Source organism: Bubalus kerabau, chromosome 15, assembly GCF_029407905.1.
Source record: "Bubalus kerabau isolate K-KA32 ecotype Philippines breed swamp buffalo chromosome 15, PCC_UOA_SB_1v2, whole genome shotgun sequence".
Taxonomy (NCBI): Eukaryota; Metazoa; Chordata; class Mammalia; order Artiodactyla; family Bovidae; genus Bubalus; species Bubalus kerabau.
In genome coordinates, this window is record NC_073638.1 from 66,627,116 (window position 1) to 66,647,863 (window position 20,748).

The following is a 20,748-nucleotide window of genomic DNA, read 5'->3' on the forward strand; positions in this document are numbered from 1 at the left end:
AGCACATAACGTATGAAAAGCTATTCGCCACACATACAATGCTTGTCCTGGAAAGCAGCCTCCCACGTGCTGTGCTCAGTCGCGTCCGACTCTTTGCGACCCGTGGACTGCAGCCTGCCAGGCTCCTCTGTCCACGGAATTCTCTGGGCAAGAATACTGGGGTGGGCTGCCATTTCCTCCTCCAGAGGATCTTCCCGACCCAGGGATCAAACCCACGTCTCCTGCACCTCCTGCATTGGCAGGTGGATTCTTTACCACTGGGGCCACCTGGGAAGCCCTAACCTCATGGCCAGCATATATCCTCTTGTTTCTTAGGGAGTTCTGTTTTATTATTTTTCCTCTGTGGCCCCGCACTGATTTCCTTCCCAACAAAGAAAAGACAAAGAACACCCTTCAAGGCTCTGATTTAGTAATAATACGAACAGCAGCTACCATTTATCAAGCACTTACTATGTTCCAGACTCCCTATTAAGGAATTTCATAGATAGCACTTCATTTAACCCTCACATTAATCCTTCATTAAATCCTCTGATGGGGCACTGTTATTTCCCCCATTTTGTAAATGAGGAAGCTGAGATTTACAAAGATTGGGTGGCATTGCCAAAGTCACAGAAGGAGTCATGAAACAGATTAAAATCCAGGTCCTACAGATTAAAATCCTGGTTTCAAGCCCAGCTATTAACCATCACATAATACCATCCTCGATTTGTACCCAGTTGAGCACTGTTCCTTTCCTGGGGATGTCAGGACACAGAAGCCCAGACTTCCATGAGCCAGTTTTCAGTAACTCCACCCAGGCGACTCTATTCTTCCCCAGCAGTACAGCTCCAGAGATGAGTAAATCAGTGACACCCAGCTTTGTGGGCCTTTTCTTCCCCTCCCCCTCCTTCCTTCCTTCCTTCTTTCTCTTTCTCTCTCTCTTTTCCTCCCTCCTTCTCTCCCTCTCTCTCTCCTTCTCTCTCTCTTTCTCATCGACTCTCAATCATTCCTGGACCAGCCAGCACAAACCATGCTCCTCTCTGATATTCCACCCCCACATTTTGGTCACCACTGATGGCCCGTTCCTCTGCTCCTCTGTGTCTATCTACAATATGACTAAGGAAATAAAAAGTATTCCAGGCCTATTAAGCTCTCCCCATAAACCCTCTCTCATCTAGGTTGCTCTCCTAACCTTCCTACCTCCCCGAGACCCTTTGGGGCCTGAGGTGTTGGCATCACTTCAGTGCTACCTGGAAGCGTGACATCCGGGAGGCTCTCGGGCCCTCTCCTGCTCATCTCATTTAGTGGCTTAGGAACTTGGTCTGAAGGCCAAGTTAAATAAACTTCACTCTGGAAGTCGGCAGAGTGGTTCCACTTAAGAACTCAACTTTCCAGTTTAAGAAGCTTTGAAAGGACGCCTTGATTTTAACTTTGGAGATCAGTGCCTCTCATTGCCAGTGCCAGGTCACAGTTCCTAAATATCATTCCCCACAACAGGAACCAGGATTGGAGAAATGGCTCATTTCAGGACTTGCACATAAACAATCAAGGTGAACTTGAAACCCTGAGCGGGTGGGGGCAGTGCCAAGAAGCAAGGAAGTGCTCACAGAATGAGGCAGCGAACTCATCTTAAAGGGACTTTGGTGGCCAGTTCTGGGACAATTTAAGCATCAAAAAGAGGACGATAGGATTAAGGGGAAAAAATGAAAATTCATGAGCTCACAGTACAGAAGAAGAGAGAGAAGACAAATGTGGGAAAATTATAATAACAGGTGAATCCAGGTAAAGAATAAATGTAGTATTCTTTCAACTCTGTGTATTTAAAACTTATCAAAATAAAAAGCTGAAGAAAAAAGGAATCACTCCTCTGAATATTCTGCGATTACTAAAGCAATCTTTCCTGGCCAGGAAAATGTGAAGAAAGTTTTCCCCTGGGCTCAGTGACCTCCAGCCCTTCTCCAGTTCTCTTGCTTAATGTAACTTGCCAATGGTTATGAGTGAATCGATCACATAATGGATGTTAAGACTGTAAAGAGTTGGGTTAAAACCATCTGTGACGAGCATTGTCAAGGACAGTGAGCAAATAAAGGTGCTACCACGTTGGCTCAGTACTGAAAGGTCTATAATTAAAATATAAACATGTGTGATCCTTTCTGGCATTTCCCTGGCACTCCTCCTTTCTTCTAAGGTTCTATATGACACTCAGGAAAAAGTGCCGGGGTTCTACAATGGTCTTCAGCAAGAAGCCCTCCTCCTCCAGAATTAAATGATCTGAAAGGATCACTTGGGCGCCATCTACTGGGAAAATGCTTGCACTGCCACATGGCTCCAGCACTGTGCCCCAGCCATGCACAGACCACCCAAGTGTTCAGCTGCCCCTTAATAGAGGCAGGCAGCATCCTGCCTGCCTAGTCAGCAGGGCAGACAGTCAACAAATACTGAAATGAATTGCTTCCGCCTGGGAATTCCCCTTGCATTTATTTAGTATGAGCTGTAGGTGATGAGAACCGAATAACATCATGTTAATGTCTTATGGTCAAGTCCTGTTTTCACGAATGTATTGTAAACTCACGGAGGGTTCCCTGTTTCCCCTGGTGACGTGCCTAGTGATCCATAAGAAATGCTCTCTTTGTGTATGTGGCTGTGATCAGTAAACATACACTGTATGTAATGAGGCTTTCACCATGGAATTGAACAAGCATAACTGAACCAACACAGAATGGAATAGGAGTATGATCATTGCTTTGTTTGTTTCACAGCATTGACCGTATTCTTTTTGTCTCTCTTCTCTAAATTTCAGGTTCTAAAATGGCAGTGACTACATCTGTCTTGCTCATCATTGCACATAGAAGCACATTCTTTCACGAAGCATTGTTTGAATGGATTGTTGTTTGTTCAGTTGCTAAGTTGTGTCCAACTCTTAGCAGCCCCGTGAGCTGCAGCACGCCAGGTTTCTCTGTCCTTCAATATTTTTGAATGGATGGGTAGATCTATTCATTACTTTTTAATGAATGGGGCATGCGTCCTCCACTTTGCCTGCCTAGTGGTGGTGACCATTGCCCTGAGCCAATCCTGCTGTCCTTGAGAAAGTTCGATCCTATACATGGAAACCATCACCAATCCAGACCAAACAGACCTACACAGTCGGCTGTTAAATTGAGGCTAAACGCAAGACTCAACCAACAGGTACTATTTGGAAAGATACATCTACAGGATTTCTTTGGGAAAATGCAGTCCTCTGTCTTTGACTTCCTGCATGCAAATATTCTTCCCCTTCTCTGCCCTGTCCTCTACACAAACTCACTCACAGTGTTTAGAGTATTGTTCAGGAAATATTTGTATCCTTTCGTTTGAGACGGAATATACTCTCATACTTGACTGATTTGTGGCTCAGCCACGTGACTTCCTTAGAATATGAGTGAATGTGGTGAGAGCAGAGGCCATGAATGTAGCCATGTGTTTGGCTTGACTGCTTGTGCTCTGTGACACATTCAAAGCAGATCACACCCCCAACTGCCCGCTGTGGTCTGAGCTCTGAACTCTAGAGTTCAACCCAGGCCAACCCAGCTGACACCAGTTAAACCCCAGCCAACTCACAGATGCATGATCGAGAAAAATACACATCTATCCTTTTGAGGGTGACTCTTATGCCCCCAAAACTGACTAATACATATGAACACACTATCACCACCACCTGTGAAAGCTTTAACTCAGAAATTCTACTCTCTGACCATAATACCTCTTTCATCTACATGTTCAGTGGCTTTATTACCACTAAGCCTGCTTTTCCATCTCACCGACACCTCCAGTCTCTATTTTCTTTACCAGGTTCATTTTGGTTTTGTGTCCTGCCCACGCTGGACCCCTGGACAGTCATGTCTCTGCCAACTCTTAGGTCAACCACATGACTGCTTTTATTTACCTCTGCTACCGTGCTGCTGGTGAGCATCACCCACCTGTCCAGGCTGCATCACCTACACATTAGTTCCAGCTTCCACTGGGTCCTTGGCCATGCTTGGGCATGCTTTAACTTTTTGGTAGCTGACACATTTCCTCATTCATCAGGTGGCTCTCCCCAAATTTTGGTACTCTCAAGCCTCAGCTTCCCTTCTACTCTGCTCTCATTAGAGACTTCATATGCTGCTTTGCAGAGAAGACAGAGCTACAGAAGAGTTCACCAGTAGGAGATAGGTGAGAACAAGGGGTCTGAAATCATACAGACCCCTAAATCACACAAACTTAGGCGTCTTAGGTATTTTCCTTACCCTTTGCCCTAGACTCTTGCGTTTTTGCTACATGTTTGATCAGGCAAGAAATACCAATAACACTCCATCCTCTATTTCTGTGGACTGGAAATATCGTTCGTAAGAATAAAATTAATGAGGCTCTAAAACCATCCTGATTGCTTCTAATTTAAATGGGGAACATGTAAAATAGGCTTAACAAAATAATAACAGTTTATACATTGCTCCAGATCCTGCTGCTCAGAGTGATATTCACCACTGGGTTGCTGCATGGGAGAATCTTAAACTGAGAGAGAGTTTAGATTTCCACTCCATTTTCAAAGGATTATTGACACAGAGGGGAGCACTAATAAAGATTAAGCAATTTTTGGAGATCAAGCAGAACCCAGAAAGGATCCCTTTCCTGGGACAAGTGGCATGCTGACAGTTTGATGTGGGTTCCAAGAGTTGAACTCAGGATTTAAGAAGTTTTCCAATAGGAATTCATATTTAAAATGCACTACAGACAACATTTTTGAAGCCTTATTCACTGCCTGCTGACCAATGACAGCACGCAGTTGCTTCCGGAATGGACACGAGGCATGCTTGTGTGCAGAATGCCTTGGCTTCATTCAAGAGAGAGGGGAAGATTTAAGAGGATACAGAAACCTCCCATGGCCAGTTCCAAACAGATGTCCATAATCCACACCCAGCAGAAGGAAACACATCTTTGTTTCTTATAGTCTTACATAGGAAGTCTTCTGGCCACAAGCTTTCCAGAACTCAGAGTCCAACAAGATAAACCTTAGTCCACAGCAAGGTGAGACTTGAAAGAAGCCTGCACTAGAGATGGAGCTAGGTCAGGGACTACTCACGCATGCAGTCTCCTCCGTACCAGCCCGCACGGCACTCTGCACAGTAGATCCCCTTCACGTAGAAGTCGTCCAGGGTACCCCCCCAGGAGCCATTTCGGCACGTCTTGCAGTTTTCAAAGATGGTGCAACCTGAAACATTTCCAAGCAGAATGGTGTTCGATTAAGCACATGCAGGTTCTGATGGGTTGCACGAGAAACTGTGGACTTTGCCAGGATCTTGTCTCACCTAAGAGCATCTGGACTCAGAAAGGTGCCCTTTGGAAAAAATGCTCATCCCTAGGAAGATGCTAGAGTCACCAGCATTCAGACTGAGGAGATTAGGGGATGGTCTGAACCATCTTCCAGGTTAGCAGCTGATGGCTTGTTTTAAAAAAACTTAAGCTTCTGGTCATAATTATGAACTTCAATTTTCAATAAAATACAATGCTATTTAAACTTATTTTTAATCATTATGCTTTACAAAGCAAAGAATATTGATGAAAATACCCCCAAATCTAAGACTGACAGCAAATGCTTATTATTACATTAAAACCAAATCTAAATTACATTGCTGTCTGTGCTAAAGGAGAAACCTCTTGCTGATTGTAAATTTTTCACATTTTTTACAAGGATGCCTATCTCATATATCATCAGTAACCTGAAAAGTATTATGAGATATTGAAAATATTTAGTAATAACCTTCCAGATTGATTTCACATTTTGGTTCTAATTCATAATTTTTTTAAAAATCAACATTGACATAATTCAGATGCCATAAAATTTACTGTTTTAAAGTTTACAATTCAGTGGGCTTTAGTACATTCACAGAGTTGGGTAACCATCACCACTATCTAAATTTAGGATATTTCATCACCTCCCTCCATAAAGGACCCCATACTTATTAGCAGTCACCCCCTTACCCTGTCCCTGATCCCTGGCAACCAGTAATCTACCAGTCATTTCACATAAATGGAAACAGGCAACACATGGGCTTTCTTGTCTGGCTTTTTTCATTAGTGGCTGATGCTCTAATGCAAAATGAAACAACCTGTAGTAAAAGGCTGCTGCTGCTGCTGCTAAGTCACTTCAGTCGTGTCCGACTCTGTGCGACCCCATAGACAGCAGCCCATTAGGCTCCTCTGTCCCTGGGATTCTCCAGGCAAGAATATTGGAGTGGGTTGCCATTTCCTTCTCCAATGCATGAAAGTAAAAAGTGAAAGTGAAGTCGCTCAGTCGTGTCCAACTCTTAGCGACCCCATGGACTGCAGCCTACCAGGCTCCTCCATCCATGGGATTTTCCAGGCAAGAGTACTGGAGTGGGGTGCCATTGCCTTCTCCGGTAGTAAAAGGCAGACTACATCAATATAGGGTATTTTTTCCTCTTTATAAAAGTATCACATATTGATTGTGGAATATTAAGAAGATTCAAACAAGCAAAAAGAATTCAATTGAAAACACCTAAAATTCCATTACCCAGAGAAAATCATCTGTAATACTTTCCCTTTGTATACACACAAACATTTTTTAAAAATTAGGCTTATATTATACACTGCACATTCTGTTTTACTTTTTGATTTAATAAAAATAGTCAACATCTTCCCATTCCACTAAATATCCTTCTATGTCATATACTCCTATAGCCAGAGTGTGCTGTTGGAAACAGCCTCAGTGCCTATTAATGGACTCACCTTGGAAGGTGTGAGGCTCCCCCGGATTAGAAGACCACACCAGAGAGGACTCAGCAGACCTCGATTAAGGGTTGTTTTTAAAACATGGCCTCCTGAGAGGTGGGGGATATTGAGGAAAGGTAGAGATAATCCAAGCCCGCTTATTAAAACAGAGCACTAAGTTCTGGCTGCCCCATTCATTGTCCAGCTGTGTGTCCTTGAGCAAAGTGCTTAAGTTCCCTGTGCCTCAATGTTCTCATCTGTAAACCTGGGGTTAAAAAATGTACTTATCTCATAAAGTTGATTTAAAAATTAATCTCACACCAATAAAGGGCCTGGCACATAGCAGTTCCCCCCAGATATGAACTATTATTATTATTCTGCATTCCTGTACTTCCACTTACTGGGCTTATCCCCACCATAGCATTTGGCATGCTCAATTTTAACTGCCTATTATCTGTTTTCCTATATAAACTGAAGTCAAGGACTGCATCTTATTCAACACTATATCCCCCCCACACTTAATATAGTATCTGGCACATAGTAAGTGTTCCAGAAATGTTATATGAGATTATGTTATATGAGTGAATGACTAAATGGATAGATGGACAGTTGGAGAGATGAATGAACTGCTAATCCAGGCTTCTGAACTGTTTGAGATAACCAGCATTTCCTTGAGCTGATAGCATCCTTTTTTCTTTGGCTAAAATTAGGTTTTCATTGGCCCATAGTGCCCATATGCAGTGCATATGTGTGTGATGTCTGTAAGAGAGAGACTTGCAGCTCTCTCTGCATACCATTCTGACTTTGCTCCCTTCTTCCAGTGCTTGCTTCTTTCAACCAGAAAAAAATTGCTAATACGACTCATCGGAGTTCATATGACCCACAACTGGGTCCCAGGGGGGACCTCTGTGTCTTTAAAGGCCATCTTCACCCATGTGTCACATTCCCATCTGATTCCCTCCGCACTGTGCCGCCGAGGAGGTCAATGGACTCCATCTGCCTTCGATGACCCTGCCAACTCTCCTGCTCTCTCTCCAGGCCATTAGGGGCAAGCCATTAAAAACCAGTTTGGTGATTAAGATGAACAAGGCTATGTTAAAAAGACACTAAGCAGCTCACAGAATTGCCCAGATGGTAAGAGAACCAAGGTCAGAGCTAACAGCCTAGAAATGCACTAAAAGACGCAGCCAACCTGCTCCAGTGAGGGCCCCGGTGCTGCTGGACGTCAGCACTACCATCCCCACCGCCGGGCCTCCCAGGTGGCACAGTGGCAAAGAATCCGCCTGCCAATGCAGGAGATACCAGAGACGCGGGTTCGATCCCTGGGTGAGGAAGATCCCTTGGAAGAGGAATGGCAACCCACTCCAGTATCCTTGCCCGGAAAATCCCCATGGACACAGGAACCTGGCAGGCTACAGTCCATGGGGTTGCAAAAAGTTGGACATGACTGAGCACACACACCCACATGCCACCACCAGGCCCCTGGACATTGGTCTTCCTGCAATTACTGACATCATAGGAGAAAGAATGGTTGTCCGTCATGATGACAGAAGTGATAGAAATTCTAAAACCAGGCAGAGGTCCCGTTTGTCACTTTAGAGACTGACAAAATTCCAAAGAATACTCTCATGGATGGCTGCTGTGAACGCCAAATGCATGGAGAAGAACTTGGCAAAGGCTGGCAAAATGACATATGCACCCCCCTTTGACTCAGCAATCCTTCTTCCAGGAATCTATCCCAGAGATATGCTGCAAAAATACTAGCTGATATATGCCTGAGGCTATTCACTACAGTAGTATTTATAACAGCAAAAAGCTAGAAACAATCCAAATACTCATAAACTATGGTAATCCACAGTTCATGATGCACAGTGCAGTTTTGTGCAACTGTAAAAAGGAGTGGGAAAAAATGGCTTTTATACTGTCAGTGATCCACCTCCAGCATATATTGTTAAGAGAGAAAAGAGCAAGGTAGTCAGCGGTGTTTATGGCATGCTGTCTTTGGTGCACGAAGGGGAAAGACACATAAATGCACACACAGATTTGCTCCTATTGTCAAATATAAACCTACCTACATATCAAGCAAGTGGGTTTCGAGTAACTGGTATACCACCATAGATTAAAAGAACTACAATTGACTTTAAAACATAGTATTCTGACTCTATAACCTAATGAGATATATTCTAAGGTGAATAAAAACCATAAGCATCAGTGCTCTTATTACTAACACCCATAATGCTCTAGTGTGGCTTCGTACAAGTTTAAGATAAAGCGAGTAAGTGATTGGTTTAGTATTATTGGGACACAGGATTTTCACCATGAAAGAAAAGACATACAAATACAAAATCCAAGAAGTTAACTAAAAACCTTGGAATGTTACATTTGAACTTGAGTAGCAGTAGAAACATTTTAAAAATGCACGTTTCCCAGTTCTAGACACTTAAGAAAACACACAAACAAAACCCTGTAGCAATGACGATCCAACAGCAAGGAACAGCTCAGGTGACCAGATCAGGGTCTCAGACCAGAGCTCCTTGGAGAAATGGCTGATTCCAGATCTGGGGCAAAAAACAGACAAGAAGAATTCAAGAAGTCTTCAAAATCAGTGTGGTCATGCCAGAAGAACACAGACGGACACAAAGGGGAGCCCAGTATTAAAAGATGGGATGTGTGCATTAAAATGAATAATGATTGACATGGATTAAACCACATAATAAGTGAAAATGCCTGAGTTCATAATGACACTCACACACACACAGAGAAACCTCTTTGATCACTGATAGGGACTGCTTGAACATCAATTCACTATTTTTGAAAATAAAAGATTTTTAAAAGTCTTTCTCTAGCTCTTCCTTTCAGGGCACCCATATGGTTAATGTGGAACAGCTCTTCACTACTCAGTTGGGAAGACCTTTCCTAGCATCAGTCAAGGTGGGTGCCTCCTGTATTGATGTAGTAAGTTGTTGGGTGCAGGTGTGGCAGATGTTGATGGCCTGCTCTAAGATGTGATCTGAAGCGCACAGCACTGCCTATGAAGTCCCCTTGCTTGCCCCATGACCTCATGCCATCTCACAAAGCCAGAGCCATCCCCAGCCCCTGCTGCCACAACAACAGTGATCGTTAGCCTTTTGAAAATATTGAAAGTTGTTCAGACTTCTGTACCCCTGCCAAGGATCCCTAGTCTGGAGACCCTGACTTAGCTCTCAGATTTTCCTTAGAAAATCTAGAGGCACTGCTCAACTACTTCTCTGCAAACCCTACTCACCATCAGGGAACTGGAACAGTGGGTTTCTTTTCTGGATCCAATGTGCAAGGGTCACGCTGAGGTCACTTCTATTTTAAAGCTCAGCATTACTCTCTTCGGTTTAAACGTAACACCTGTATACTTGAGCCCTGTTTTCTCTCCCCTTCTATGATTTTCCTCGAAAGAAAGTTCCTGGTAGTAATAAGCATCATCCTCTGTGTGTGTAAAAGAAGGGGAGAGGCAGAAAGGAGAGAAGTTCCCAAAGCCTATTTTTGACATCCTTTGAGTCTTCAGTGTAAGGAAAGTGTATTTGAAATTCTCTACATCCTCTGTTTGATCAGGCCCAGAAGGGAAAAGGACTCACAAGGCAGCAGATATGAAAGCACCAAGAAACCATTTAGTGAGTTGCTAATCACACTGCTGCTGCTGCTAAGTCGCTTCAGTCATGTCCGACTCTGTGTGACCCCATAGATGGCGGCCCACCAGGCTCCCCCGTCCCTGGGATTCTCCAGGCAAGAACACTGGAGTGGGTTGCCATGTCCTTCTCCAATGCATGAAAGTGAAAAGTGAAAGTGAAGTCGCTCAGTCATGTCCGACTCTTAGCGACCCCATGGACTGCAGCCTACCAGGCTCCTCCATCCATAGGATTCTCCAGGCAAGAGTACTGGAGTGGGGTGCCATTGCCTTCTCCGCTAATCACACTAGAAACACATTAAGAGTGAAACTCAGTGTCCACACGGCTCTCAGCAGACAGACACGTCAGCGAAGGAAAATCACTGTCTCCTCTGTGGTGGGGGCCAGGGAAGTTGGGGTTTGGGGGAAGGCAAGTCTAGCTTGATGTAAAGCCAAAGGAATGGGCACCGTGACCTGGGAAGGCCCCATCTCATGCTAGGATGCTCCCCTATCACTGGGTGGTGTGCTGGTGCACACACGCTCAGTCGTGTCCGATTCTTTGTGACCCCGTGAACTGTAGCTCACTGAGCTCCTCTGTCCATGGGATTTTCCTGGCAAGAATACTTATTACTGGGACCAGTTCCCGAATGCCCAAGCATCACCCTTGACTTCTGCTCTTCCCTTCCCTTCCAACCGTCTCCAAACTGTCATCAGCTGCACTCTCTGATCTCTCTCAGATCCCTCCACCTCTCTCCATCCACAGGGTTTCTCTTCATCAAGGTCTCCATTTTTCTTCCCTACCTCTAATGGTGCCCTTCCTCCAATCCTTTCTCCATATTGCGGCTGAAAATAAAATTGGCTTTCACCTCTTTACTAAAAGATCTCCAAGTGTTACATAAAATATCTTCAGGATATTGCTTAAACATCATAGTACTGCCTGCCGAGCCCTTCAGCATCTCACTGATTTTCCTTCGCTGAAGTGTCTGTCTGCTGAGAGCCGTGTGGACACTGAGTTTCACTCTTAATGTGTTTCTAGTATTTCTAGTGTGATTTGCAGTTCCCTAAACTCCATGCTTTCTCTTGCCATGGAGCCTTAACACGTGCTATTCTCTATGGCCTGACCTCTCTACTAGATTCCCTTCACACTCCTCAGTTTGCTGCTTCCATCTTCAGCATGCATATCACCTCCTCTAATAAGTCACCCACCCCCGTCCCCACCCAGGCTCCCATGGCACCCGTGTTCTCTATCACAGCACCTCCCATGATACATTACAGCTACCTATTTACTCTTCCATCTCCCCCACCAGGCTGCAAGTTCTAGAAATGCCAGGAATGTCTCTTTTTCTAAAGCACTGTGTTCCCAGTACTTGCCATAGTATACAGGGGCTGCGCAGTCTGTTTGTTCAATGAATGAATAAGTAGATGAATCCACAGCTTTGTAAGTTTGGCACTGAAAAGGGCACTAACCCCTCCAATCCTCTGCCTGTATTTAGAGTGGGTAGAGTTATGCCACTTTTAATCATTATGGCATCACAACCCCTGATGTCTACCTGTCAGAATTCAAGCATTCTGCCTGCTTCCATCAGTGACCTCAGAAAACATGGAGGCGATCCAAGGTCTCCCAGCACACACTCACCTGGGTGAATCAGGCAGGAGTCACATTCATTCTCCTCGTTCCTGCAGCACGGGATGGTATAACCCACCACTTCCTTCTTTCCAGGGCACTCACATTTAATCTGATCATATTCACAGCACTCCCGACACATGATATTCCACTCGGCTCCAGGGCAGGCTTCATTGATGACTGTGTACTCTGAAACAGAAAGCAGCAAGTGAGGATGGAGGGCCTGGCAGGAATAGGAAAGCCCCAGAAGTACTCTACTGCCAAGAAGCACCTTGCCCTGGAACCTGCCCGAAGGATGTTCAAAACCATCCAGTGGGGCACAGGAGAAATTTGTTATTTCAAATTTCAAAGGTGCTATTCATTTTTATTTTTAATAAAAAAGAAATCATGTTTTATCAATATAGAATCTAAGTGGATTAACACACATGCACATAAATAACAAAAAGCATGCATTTCCTGAGTGTCTATGTTTATTTCTATTTTTGCTAGAGTATATCAGACCACTGCTTACAGCTACACAGGTTGTGCACTGGACAATCCCAAAAGGAACCATCCACCTGCACAGCTGCACAGCACAGTCAGGCATTTGGGCCGTCAGGAAAGTCTGGTGACCACTCTCTAGGCTAGTTCTATCAAGTACAAGGCTGAATGCCCAGTAGAGATCATGCCATTTCCTCCAAACTTGGCTCCTGGATTTTGCAGCAAACCATTTTTATGGTATCTTCAAAGCTAAAACCAGCAGAAAAGACAAAAAGTATCTTAATTAGTATGTTTGGGAGAATTTCAATGTTTTATAAGAGTGAACTCATTGGCAGAACTTCATTCAATCCCTCAATACAACTGAGTGTTCTTTCCCATGAGAAAGCAGTATTCCTTTCTGGATAGAATTTCTCTCTTTTTTCCTAAAATATATCTTAGGTAAATGAAAAGGAAAAACCATCTGGCAAAAACTATAAGAGTAATCAGTTGGAGGTTGCCCAGAGGAATCCAGGGTAAGAAACAAGACCTCATTTTGATTTCCTCTTCCTCCTTCCCCAACTCTCTAGCCCTAAAAAATTTTGCACTAAGATGATTGAAGCAGAAATAGGTCAGATAGGAAATGACGTGGTCTCTACTTGGCATTCAGCCTTGTACTTGATAGAACTAGCCTAGAGAGTGGTCACCAGACTTCTCTGACGGCCCAAATGCCTGACTGTGCTGTGCAGCTGTGCAGGTGGATGGTTCCTTTTGGGATTGTCCAGTGCACAACCTGTGTAGCTGTAAGCAGTGGTCTGATATACTCTAGCAAAAGTAGAAATAAACATAGACACTCAGGAAATGTATGCTTTTTGTTATATGTATGCTTTTTGCATGCTTCCTCAAATAGCAGATATTTGACGAAGAAAGCAAATCGGGCTTCCCTGTGAAGGCTTCCCTAAAGACCCCAGGCCAGGATCCTCATCAAACTTTGCAGACCCATGTAAACCAACTCTAAAATCTATGGTGGCTTCTAACCTCTTAAATTTCATAACTTAGTTTTCTGTTTTCCTTCCCTAAATTTGGAAGTCTGACAAAGAGTAGATCATTCTTAATTTGCCAAGTAGAGTCATATAGAAAAACTCTCACCATCTTCTCTCGGCCTCTGGTCATAAGAACATTCTAGCATCATAGAAAGGAACCGCTTGCATGATAAGGGACAGTTTCTTAGATGCATACATGCAGTTTTATGAAAAAAATCCCTCATTTCTTTTCCACAAACACTGGTAGGGCAGCAAAGATCTTCATCCTGGCATTTGGGAACAAGTGGCATCGATCACTATGATATTGTCACCGCTGGAATTTTGTTTCCTGAACTATTCTGGGAGCTCCTCTAGGACACACTAAAACCTACTCAGCTGAGCTTCTCATGTTTCTGATTTTGGTGGGATGAAATGAATACTTTTTAAAATCCAGAAGAGAATTTAATGGTTAAAAGTGAAGGGAAGTAAAAGAAAACACAGGAGTAAGTCTCCATGATGCTTGACTTGGTATGATCTTGGATTCTTAGGCATGACACGAAAAACAACAAAAGATAAGCAGACAAACCAGACTCATCGAAACTAGAAACTTTTGTGCAACACAGTGCATTCTTAAGAAAGTGAAAGGACAACTTAAAATGGGGAAAATTTTGAAAATCATATATCTGATAAGGATTTAATATCCAGAATATATAAAAGACCCCTTCAACTCAACCACAAAAAACGAAACAACCCAATTTTAAAATGGGCAAATGACATGAAGAGACATTTCTCCAAACAAAATATACAAATGGCCAATAAATGCATGAAAAGATGCTCAACACCACAAGTCATTAGGGAACTGAAAATCAAAGGCACAACAAGATAACACCTTACACATACTTCAGTTCAGTTCAGTCGCTCAATCGTGTCCGACTCTTTGCAACCCATGAATCGCAGCACACCAGGCCTCCCTGTCCATCACCAACTCCCGGAGTTCACTCAGACTCACGTCCATCGAGTCAGTGATGCCATCCAGCCATCTCATCCTCTGTCGTCCCCTTCTCCTCCTGCCCCCAATCCCTCCCAGCATCACAGTCTTTTCCAATGAGTCAACTCTTCCCATGATGTGGTCAAAGTACTGGAGTTTCAGCTTTAGCATCAGTCCCTCCAAAGAAATCCCAGGGCTGATCTCCTTCAGAATGGACTGGTTGGATCTCCTTGCAGTCCAAGGGACTCTCAAGAGTCTTCTCTAACACCACAGTTCAAAAGCATCAATTCTTCGGCACTCAGCCTTCTTCACAGTCCAACTCACATCCATACATGACCACAGGAAAAACCATAGCCTTGACTAGACCGACCTTTGTTGGCAAAGCAATGTCTGCTTTTGAATATGCTATCTAGGTTGGTCATAACTTTCCTTCCAAGGAGTAAGTGTCTTTTAATTTCATGGCTGCAGTCATCATCTGCAGTGATTTTGGAGCCCAGAAAAATAAAATCTGACACTGTTTCCACTGTTTCCCCATCTATTTCCCATGAAGTGATGGGACCAGATGCCATGATCTTCGTGCAGCCATGAAATATCTTCGTGCAACCTAGATAGCATATTCAAAAGCAGAGACATTACTTTGCCAACAAAGGTCCGTCTAGTCAAGGCTATGGTTTTTCCTGTGGTCATGTATGGATGTGAGAGTTGGACTGTGAAGAAAGCCGAGTGCCGAAGAATTGATGCTTTTGAACTGTGGTGTTGGAGAAGACTCTTGAGAGTCCCTTGGACTGCAAGGAGATCCAACCAGTCCATTCTAAAGGAGATCAGCCCTGGGATTTCTTTGGAAGGAATGATGCTAAAGCTGAAACTCCAGGACTTTGGCCACCTCATGCGAAGAGTTGACTCATTGGAAAAGACTCTGATACTGGGAGGGATTGGGGGCAGGAGGAGAAGGGGACGACAGAGGATGAGATGGCTGGATGGCATCACTGACTCGATGGACGTGAGTCTGAGTGAACTCCGGGAGTTGGTGATGGACAAGGAGGCCTGGCGTGCTGCAGTTCATGGGGTCGCAAAGAGTTGGACACGACTGAGTGACTGAACTGAACTGAACTGAGGGTGGCTATAATTCAAAAAAAGAAAAGGAAAATATCAAGTGTTGACAAAGATGTAGAGAAACTGGAATCCTCAGATATTGCTCATGGGATTGTAAAATGGTGCAGCTTCTGTGGAAACCAATTTGACAGTTCCTTCAAAAGCTAAACATTGAATTAATGTGCAGCTCAGTAATTCTATTCCTAGGTATATTCTCCCAAAATCAAAATTAGAAACTGAAACAGATACTTGCAGCATTATTCACAATAGACAAAGGGTAGAAACAACCCAAGTGTCCACCAAGAGAGTGAATAAGCAAGAAGTTGTATATTCGGAATACAATATTCTGAATGTGGAATATTGCTCTGCCATGAAAAGGGACAAGATGCTAATACAAATTATGATATGGGCAAACCTTGCAAACAGACTAAGAGGCCAGACACAAAAGGGCAAATATTGTCCCATCAAATTGTATGCTTAAAATGGCTAATGTAGCAAATTCTGTATTATTTTTATTATACTTTTAATGCTAAAAAATAGTGAAAGAAATCAAAATGTTTAAAGGCTTAAGCATCAGAGTCAGACAGATCTGGGTTTGGAATCCCACCTCTGCTACTTATGGGGTGTATGATCTTGGCTAAGTTAGTTTACTGACTCAGTCTCAGTTTATCATCCAATGAAATGAATTCATTATATAAAACTCAGGAACTAGCTGAAAGGACTAGACAAGACAATGTATATAGTTTATCATAGTGCTTAGTATATAATGAACATTCAATAGCTATCAGCTTAAGAAGATACTATAACTCCATATTTCTCAAGGATCTCATTTTTTGAATATACCACATATCAACTCCTTACATAAAATGTTTCTGTTGTTTCCACCTGCATTTGGAGCAAACCTTAAATGCTCTGGTATGGTTCCCAAGGCTTTTGAGAGCTGCTGTCTCCTGAGTCCTATAGCCTTTCCTTGGACTATTTTCCACCTTCTATTTCTCAAAGCCACAAAGGTCTTGCTCATCCCAGGGCCTTCACACTGGCTTTCCCCACTGCCTCTATCAAAGCATTGGGCTTCGGTGGAAATGACACCTGTTGAGATCGGTCCTCACTGACTTTCTCATCTGAAGTTTGTGCCCCTGCTCATCCTCCCATAGTATTCTCTATCAGAGCATCCCAGTGGCTTGCTTTCAAAGCCTTTACCACAATGTATAATCCCTTTCTGTGTTTCCACTGACTGGTATGTCATCTGTCTCCTTCACATGACCAGAAGCTGGCAGGAACCTCATCTGATTTGTCCACCATAGATAGGGATGGGCCTGGCATGCAAGGGACACTGGATAAATCCTTGCTGAATGAATCAGCCTGCACTCTAGAGCTTCAACAGTCAAGAATTTTCATCCAGTGGGTCAGAGCGATGAGCCAGGAGATCTTGTTCTGCTCAATAATTTGCTGATATCAAACAGGGGCAGTTTCCCTCCCATGATGAAGGGTGTAGAACAACTGGCCCAGGTTATCTAACTTGGGTCCCAATCCCTTGGCGCCAGCCCCCGCCTTGTCCAGCCATATGATTTCTCAACTCTCTGAACATCTGACATGCCTGTGGGGTGTGGCTCATGTCTTACCCCTCCCTTTGCTCATCTGAGGGTGAGTACTCCATCTTTCCAGGTTTTCTAAGAATTTACAAATATTGATGACTCCTGGGGGACACTGACAGAATAAAAATTACTTGCAACTTTTGTAAGTCTTGTACTTTTATAAATGTGGAAAGCCAAGCAAGGTTTGCTCCACTGCAATAGAGGGTGGAGCCTGTTTTTCCTAAAGCAGCAGGCTAGTCCAGCCATGGAATACTGCGGGCCTCCCTTTACCCAAGAAATTAATTTCCTAAAATGCCTTCACTGGCATTTCTCTTTATTTCAATGAACAAGTCCACCTCTGCCCTCCCTAGCACATACATTAATTTTATAGGTACGGTCCAGAATATTGCATCGTCTTAGCCAAAGGGAATGACCCCAGGGAAGTCCATTTCTATACTGTCTGCCAAGTCAGCCAGCTGGCTCCTTCCCAAGCAGTCTGTCTGGAAGACAGAAAAACAGCCCCAAAGATGTACGTATCTTAACCTTCAGGACCAATGAAAATGTGACCTCACATGACAAAAGGAATTTTGCCAATGTGACTAATTTAAGGATCCTGAAATGGGGAGAGAATGGGGGCTTGTCCAGGCAGGGCAAATGTACTCTCAAGGATCTTATAAACGGGAGGCAGGAGGGTCAGAGTCAGAATAGAGGTGTGACAGCAGCAGCATTAGACAGGTCAGAGCTGTGCTTTCGAGATAGAAGAAGGGACCACAGCTGAAAGAACACAGGCCGCCTGCAGAAGCTGGACGAGGAAAGGAAACGGCTTCTCCCCGAGCATCCAAAGAATGCAGGCCTGCCATCAGCCTGATTTTGGCCTCCTAAGGCTCACTGTAGACCACTGAGCTCCAGAACTGTACAAAAATACAACTGCACTGTTTTAAGTCACTAAGTTTGTGGTAATGTTACATCATCCACAGGGAACTTAACACACTGTGTCTTCTCAAAAGAAAGGTTAACCCAAGGCCAGTCTTTTCACCACTCTGGTCCTCAATTTTCCCACTGAGCACAGTGCCAAGACTGCGGGTGAACTGATGAGTTCACTCTTTCATCCCACAAGTGTTTACTGAGCGTCCGCCACGTCCCAGGTAGGAGGCTGAGTGCTGGGATACAACGGAGAGAAGAACAGACACCATTCCCATGGAGTTTCATAGGGGAGCAGATGTTGAATGAACTCACAGCTTCATAGAGGAGTAGACATTGGATAAAGGACCTCACAAACACAGGATGACTCACCGTGATGAGGAAACATACAAGGCGAAGAGAACAAATGGATGGTCATGTAGGGACACTAGCACCACATCTACAGGACTACAGGGTTCAGTTCAGTTCAGTTCAGTCACTCAGTCGTGTCCAACTCTTTGCGACCCCATGAACCACAGCACGCCAGGCCTCCCCGTCCATCACCAACTCCCAGAGTTCTTCACTCAAACCCATGTCCATTGAGTCAGTGATGCCATCCAACCATCTCATCCTCTGTTGTCCCTTTCTCCTCCTGCCCTCAATGCCTCCCAGCGTCAGGGTCTTTTCCAGTGAGTCAGCTCTTCACATCAGGTGGCCAAAGTATTGGAGTTTCAGCTTCAGCATCAATCCTTCCAATGAATATTCAGGACTGATTTCCTTTAGGATGGACTGGTTGGATTTCCTTGCAGTCCAAGGACTCTCAAGAGTCTTCTCCAACACCGCAGTTCAAAAGCATTAATTCTTTGGTGCTCAGCTTTCTTTATAGACCAACTCTCACATCCATACATAACCATTGGAAAAACCATAGCCTTGACTAGACAGACCTTTGTTTGGCAAAGTAATGTCTCTGCTTTTCAATATGCTGTCTAGGTTGGTCATAACTTTCCTTCCAAGGAGTAAGTGTCTTTTAATTTCATGGCTGCAATCACCATCTGCAGTGATTTTGGAGCCCAGAAAAATAAAGTCTGACACTGTTTCCACTGTTTCCCCATCTATTTCCCACGAAGTGATGGGACCGGATGCCATGATCTTCGTTTTCTGAATGTTGAGCTTTAAGCCAACTTTTTCACTCTCCTCTTTCACTTTCATCAAGAGGCTTTTGAGTTCCTCTTCACTTTCTGCCATAAGGGTGGTGTCATCTGCATATCTGAGGTTATTGATATTTCTCCCGGCAATCTTGATTCCAGCTTGTGCTTCTTCCAGCCCAGCGTTTCTCATGATGGACTCTGCATATAAGTTAAATAAGCAGGGTGACAATATACAGCCTTGACGTACTCCTTTTCCTATTTGGAACCAGTCTGTTGTTCCATGTCCAGTTCTAACTGTTGCTTCCTGACCTGCATACAGGTTTCTCAAGAGGCAGGTCAAGTGGTCTGGTATTCCCATCTCTTTCAGAATTTTCCACAGTCTATTGTGATCCACACAGTCAAAGGCTTTGGCATAGTCAATAAAGCAGAAATAGATGTTTTTCTGGAACTCTCTTGCTTTTTCCATGATCCAGCGGATGTTGGCAATTTGATCTCTGGTTCCTCTGCCTTTTCTAAAACCAGCTTGCACATCAGGAAGTTCACGGTTCACGTATTGCTGAAGCCTGGCTTGGAGAATTCTGAGCATTACTTTACTAGCGTGTGAGATGAGTGCAATTGTGCGGTAGTTTGAGCATTCTTTGGTATTGCCTTTCTTTGGGATCGGAATGAAAACTGACCTTTTCCAGTCCTGTGGCCACCGCTGAGTTTTCCAAATTTGCTGGCATATTGATTGCAGCACTTTCATAGCATCATCTTTCAGGATTTGAAATAGCTCAACTGGAATTCCATCACCTCCACTAGCTTTGTTCATAGTGATGCTTTCTAAGGCCCACTTGACTTCACATTCCAGGATGTCTGGCTCTAGGTCAGTGATCACACCATAAGGGGGGTTAAATAAGATAAAAAATAAAAATCTACCATTTCCCAAGAAAAGATCACTGCCCAGGAATATAGAAGTGAGGGAGGAAACAGGGTTAATGGTGTTATTGACTCGGCCCCTGTGGTCTGGTAAGTCCATCACCCTTAACTTCTCACCTGGCTGGAAAAGAGACAGGAAAGTGCCCCAAAACATATAGGTAAGAAATAAACAGGTAAGTTTATTAAGAAATATTCTATGAGAAATATTTAAAGTTGATCAGCTGAAGAGATCTGAAAATACAATAAGCAGACAAAAACAATCTCCTGGACTTTTCCTCCTCCATTTGTGACAAAGGGCACACTGGTCATTTGGCTTCAGATCTCCTGGAGGAGGAAATGGCAACCTCCTGCAGTATTCCTGCCTTGAAATTTTCATGGACAGAGGATTCTGGTGGGCTACAGTCCATGGGATTGCGAAGACATGCATACACGAATGTACAAACTTCAGGGAATTTCAGTATGATGCTAAAAGCCAGTTACAAAAACTAGGATTTAAAGAAACACCAACAGCAGAAAAGCAACTGAAGGTTTTCCTGCATGTATGCTAAAGCATTTTAATATTTGTTTAGCTAAAGTGTTTTTATATTGTTCATGCAATTTAATTTTAAAAGTGATCCAGAAAAATGGGTAATATTTTCTTGTAAGTTAAAATGAATTACTCTG

At 43.7% G+C, this 20,748-nt stretch overlaps 1 protein-coding gene across 1 annotated transcript in view; it reads right to left on the reverse strand.

Moving 5' to 3' along the window:
- The window catches only part of PAMR1 (peptidase domain containing associated with muscle regeneration 1), an 80,299-nt gene that overhangs the window by 43,202 nt on the left and 16,349 nt on the right, over positions 1-20,748 (reverse strand). Inside the window, exons 2-3 of the mRNA XM_055547762.1 lie at positions 12,000-12,176; positions 5,078-5,206 (exon numbers count right to left, since the gene is read on the reverse strand). Coding sequence (XP_055403737.1) covers positions 5,078-5,206; positions 12,000-12,176 — 306 coding nt within the window. The remainder of the gene's footprint in view (positions 1-5,077; positions 5,207-11,999; positions 12,177-20,748) is intronic.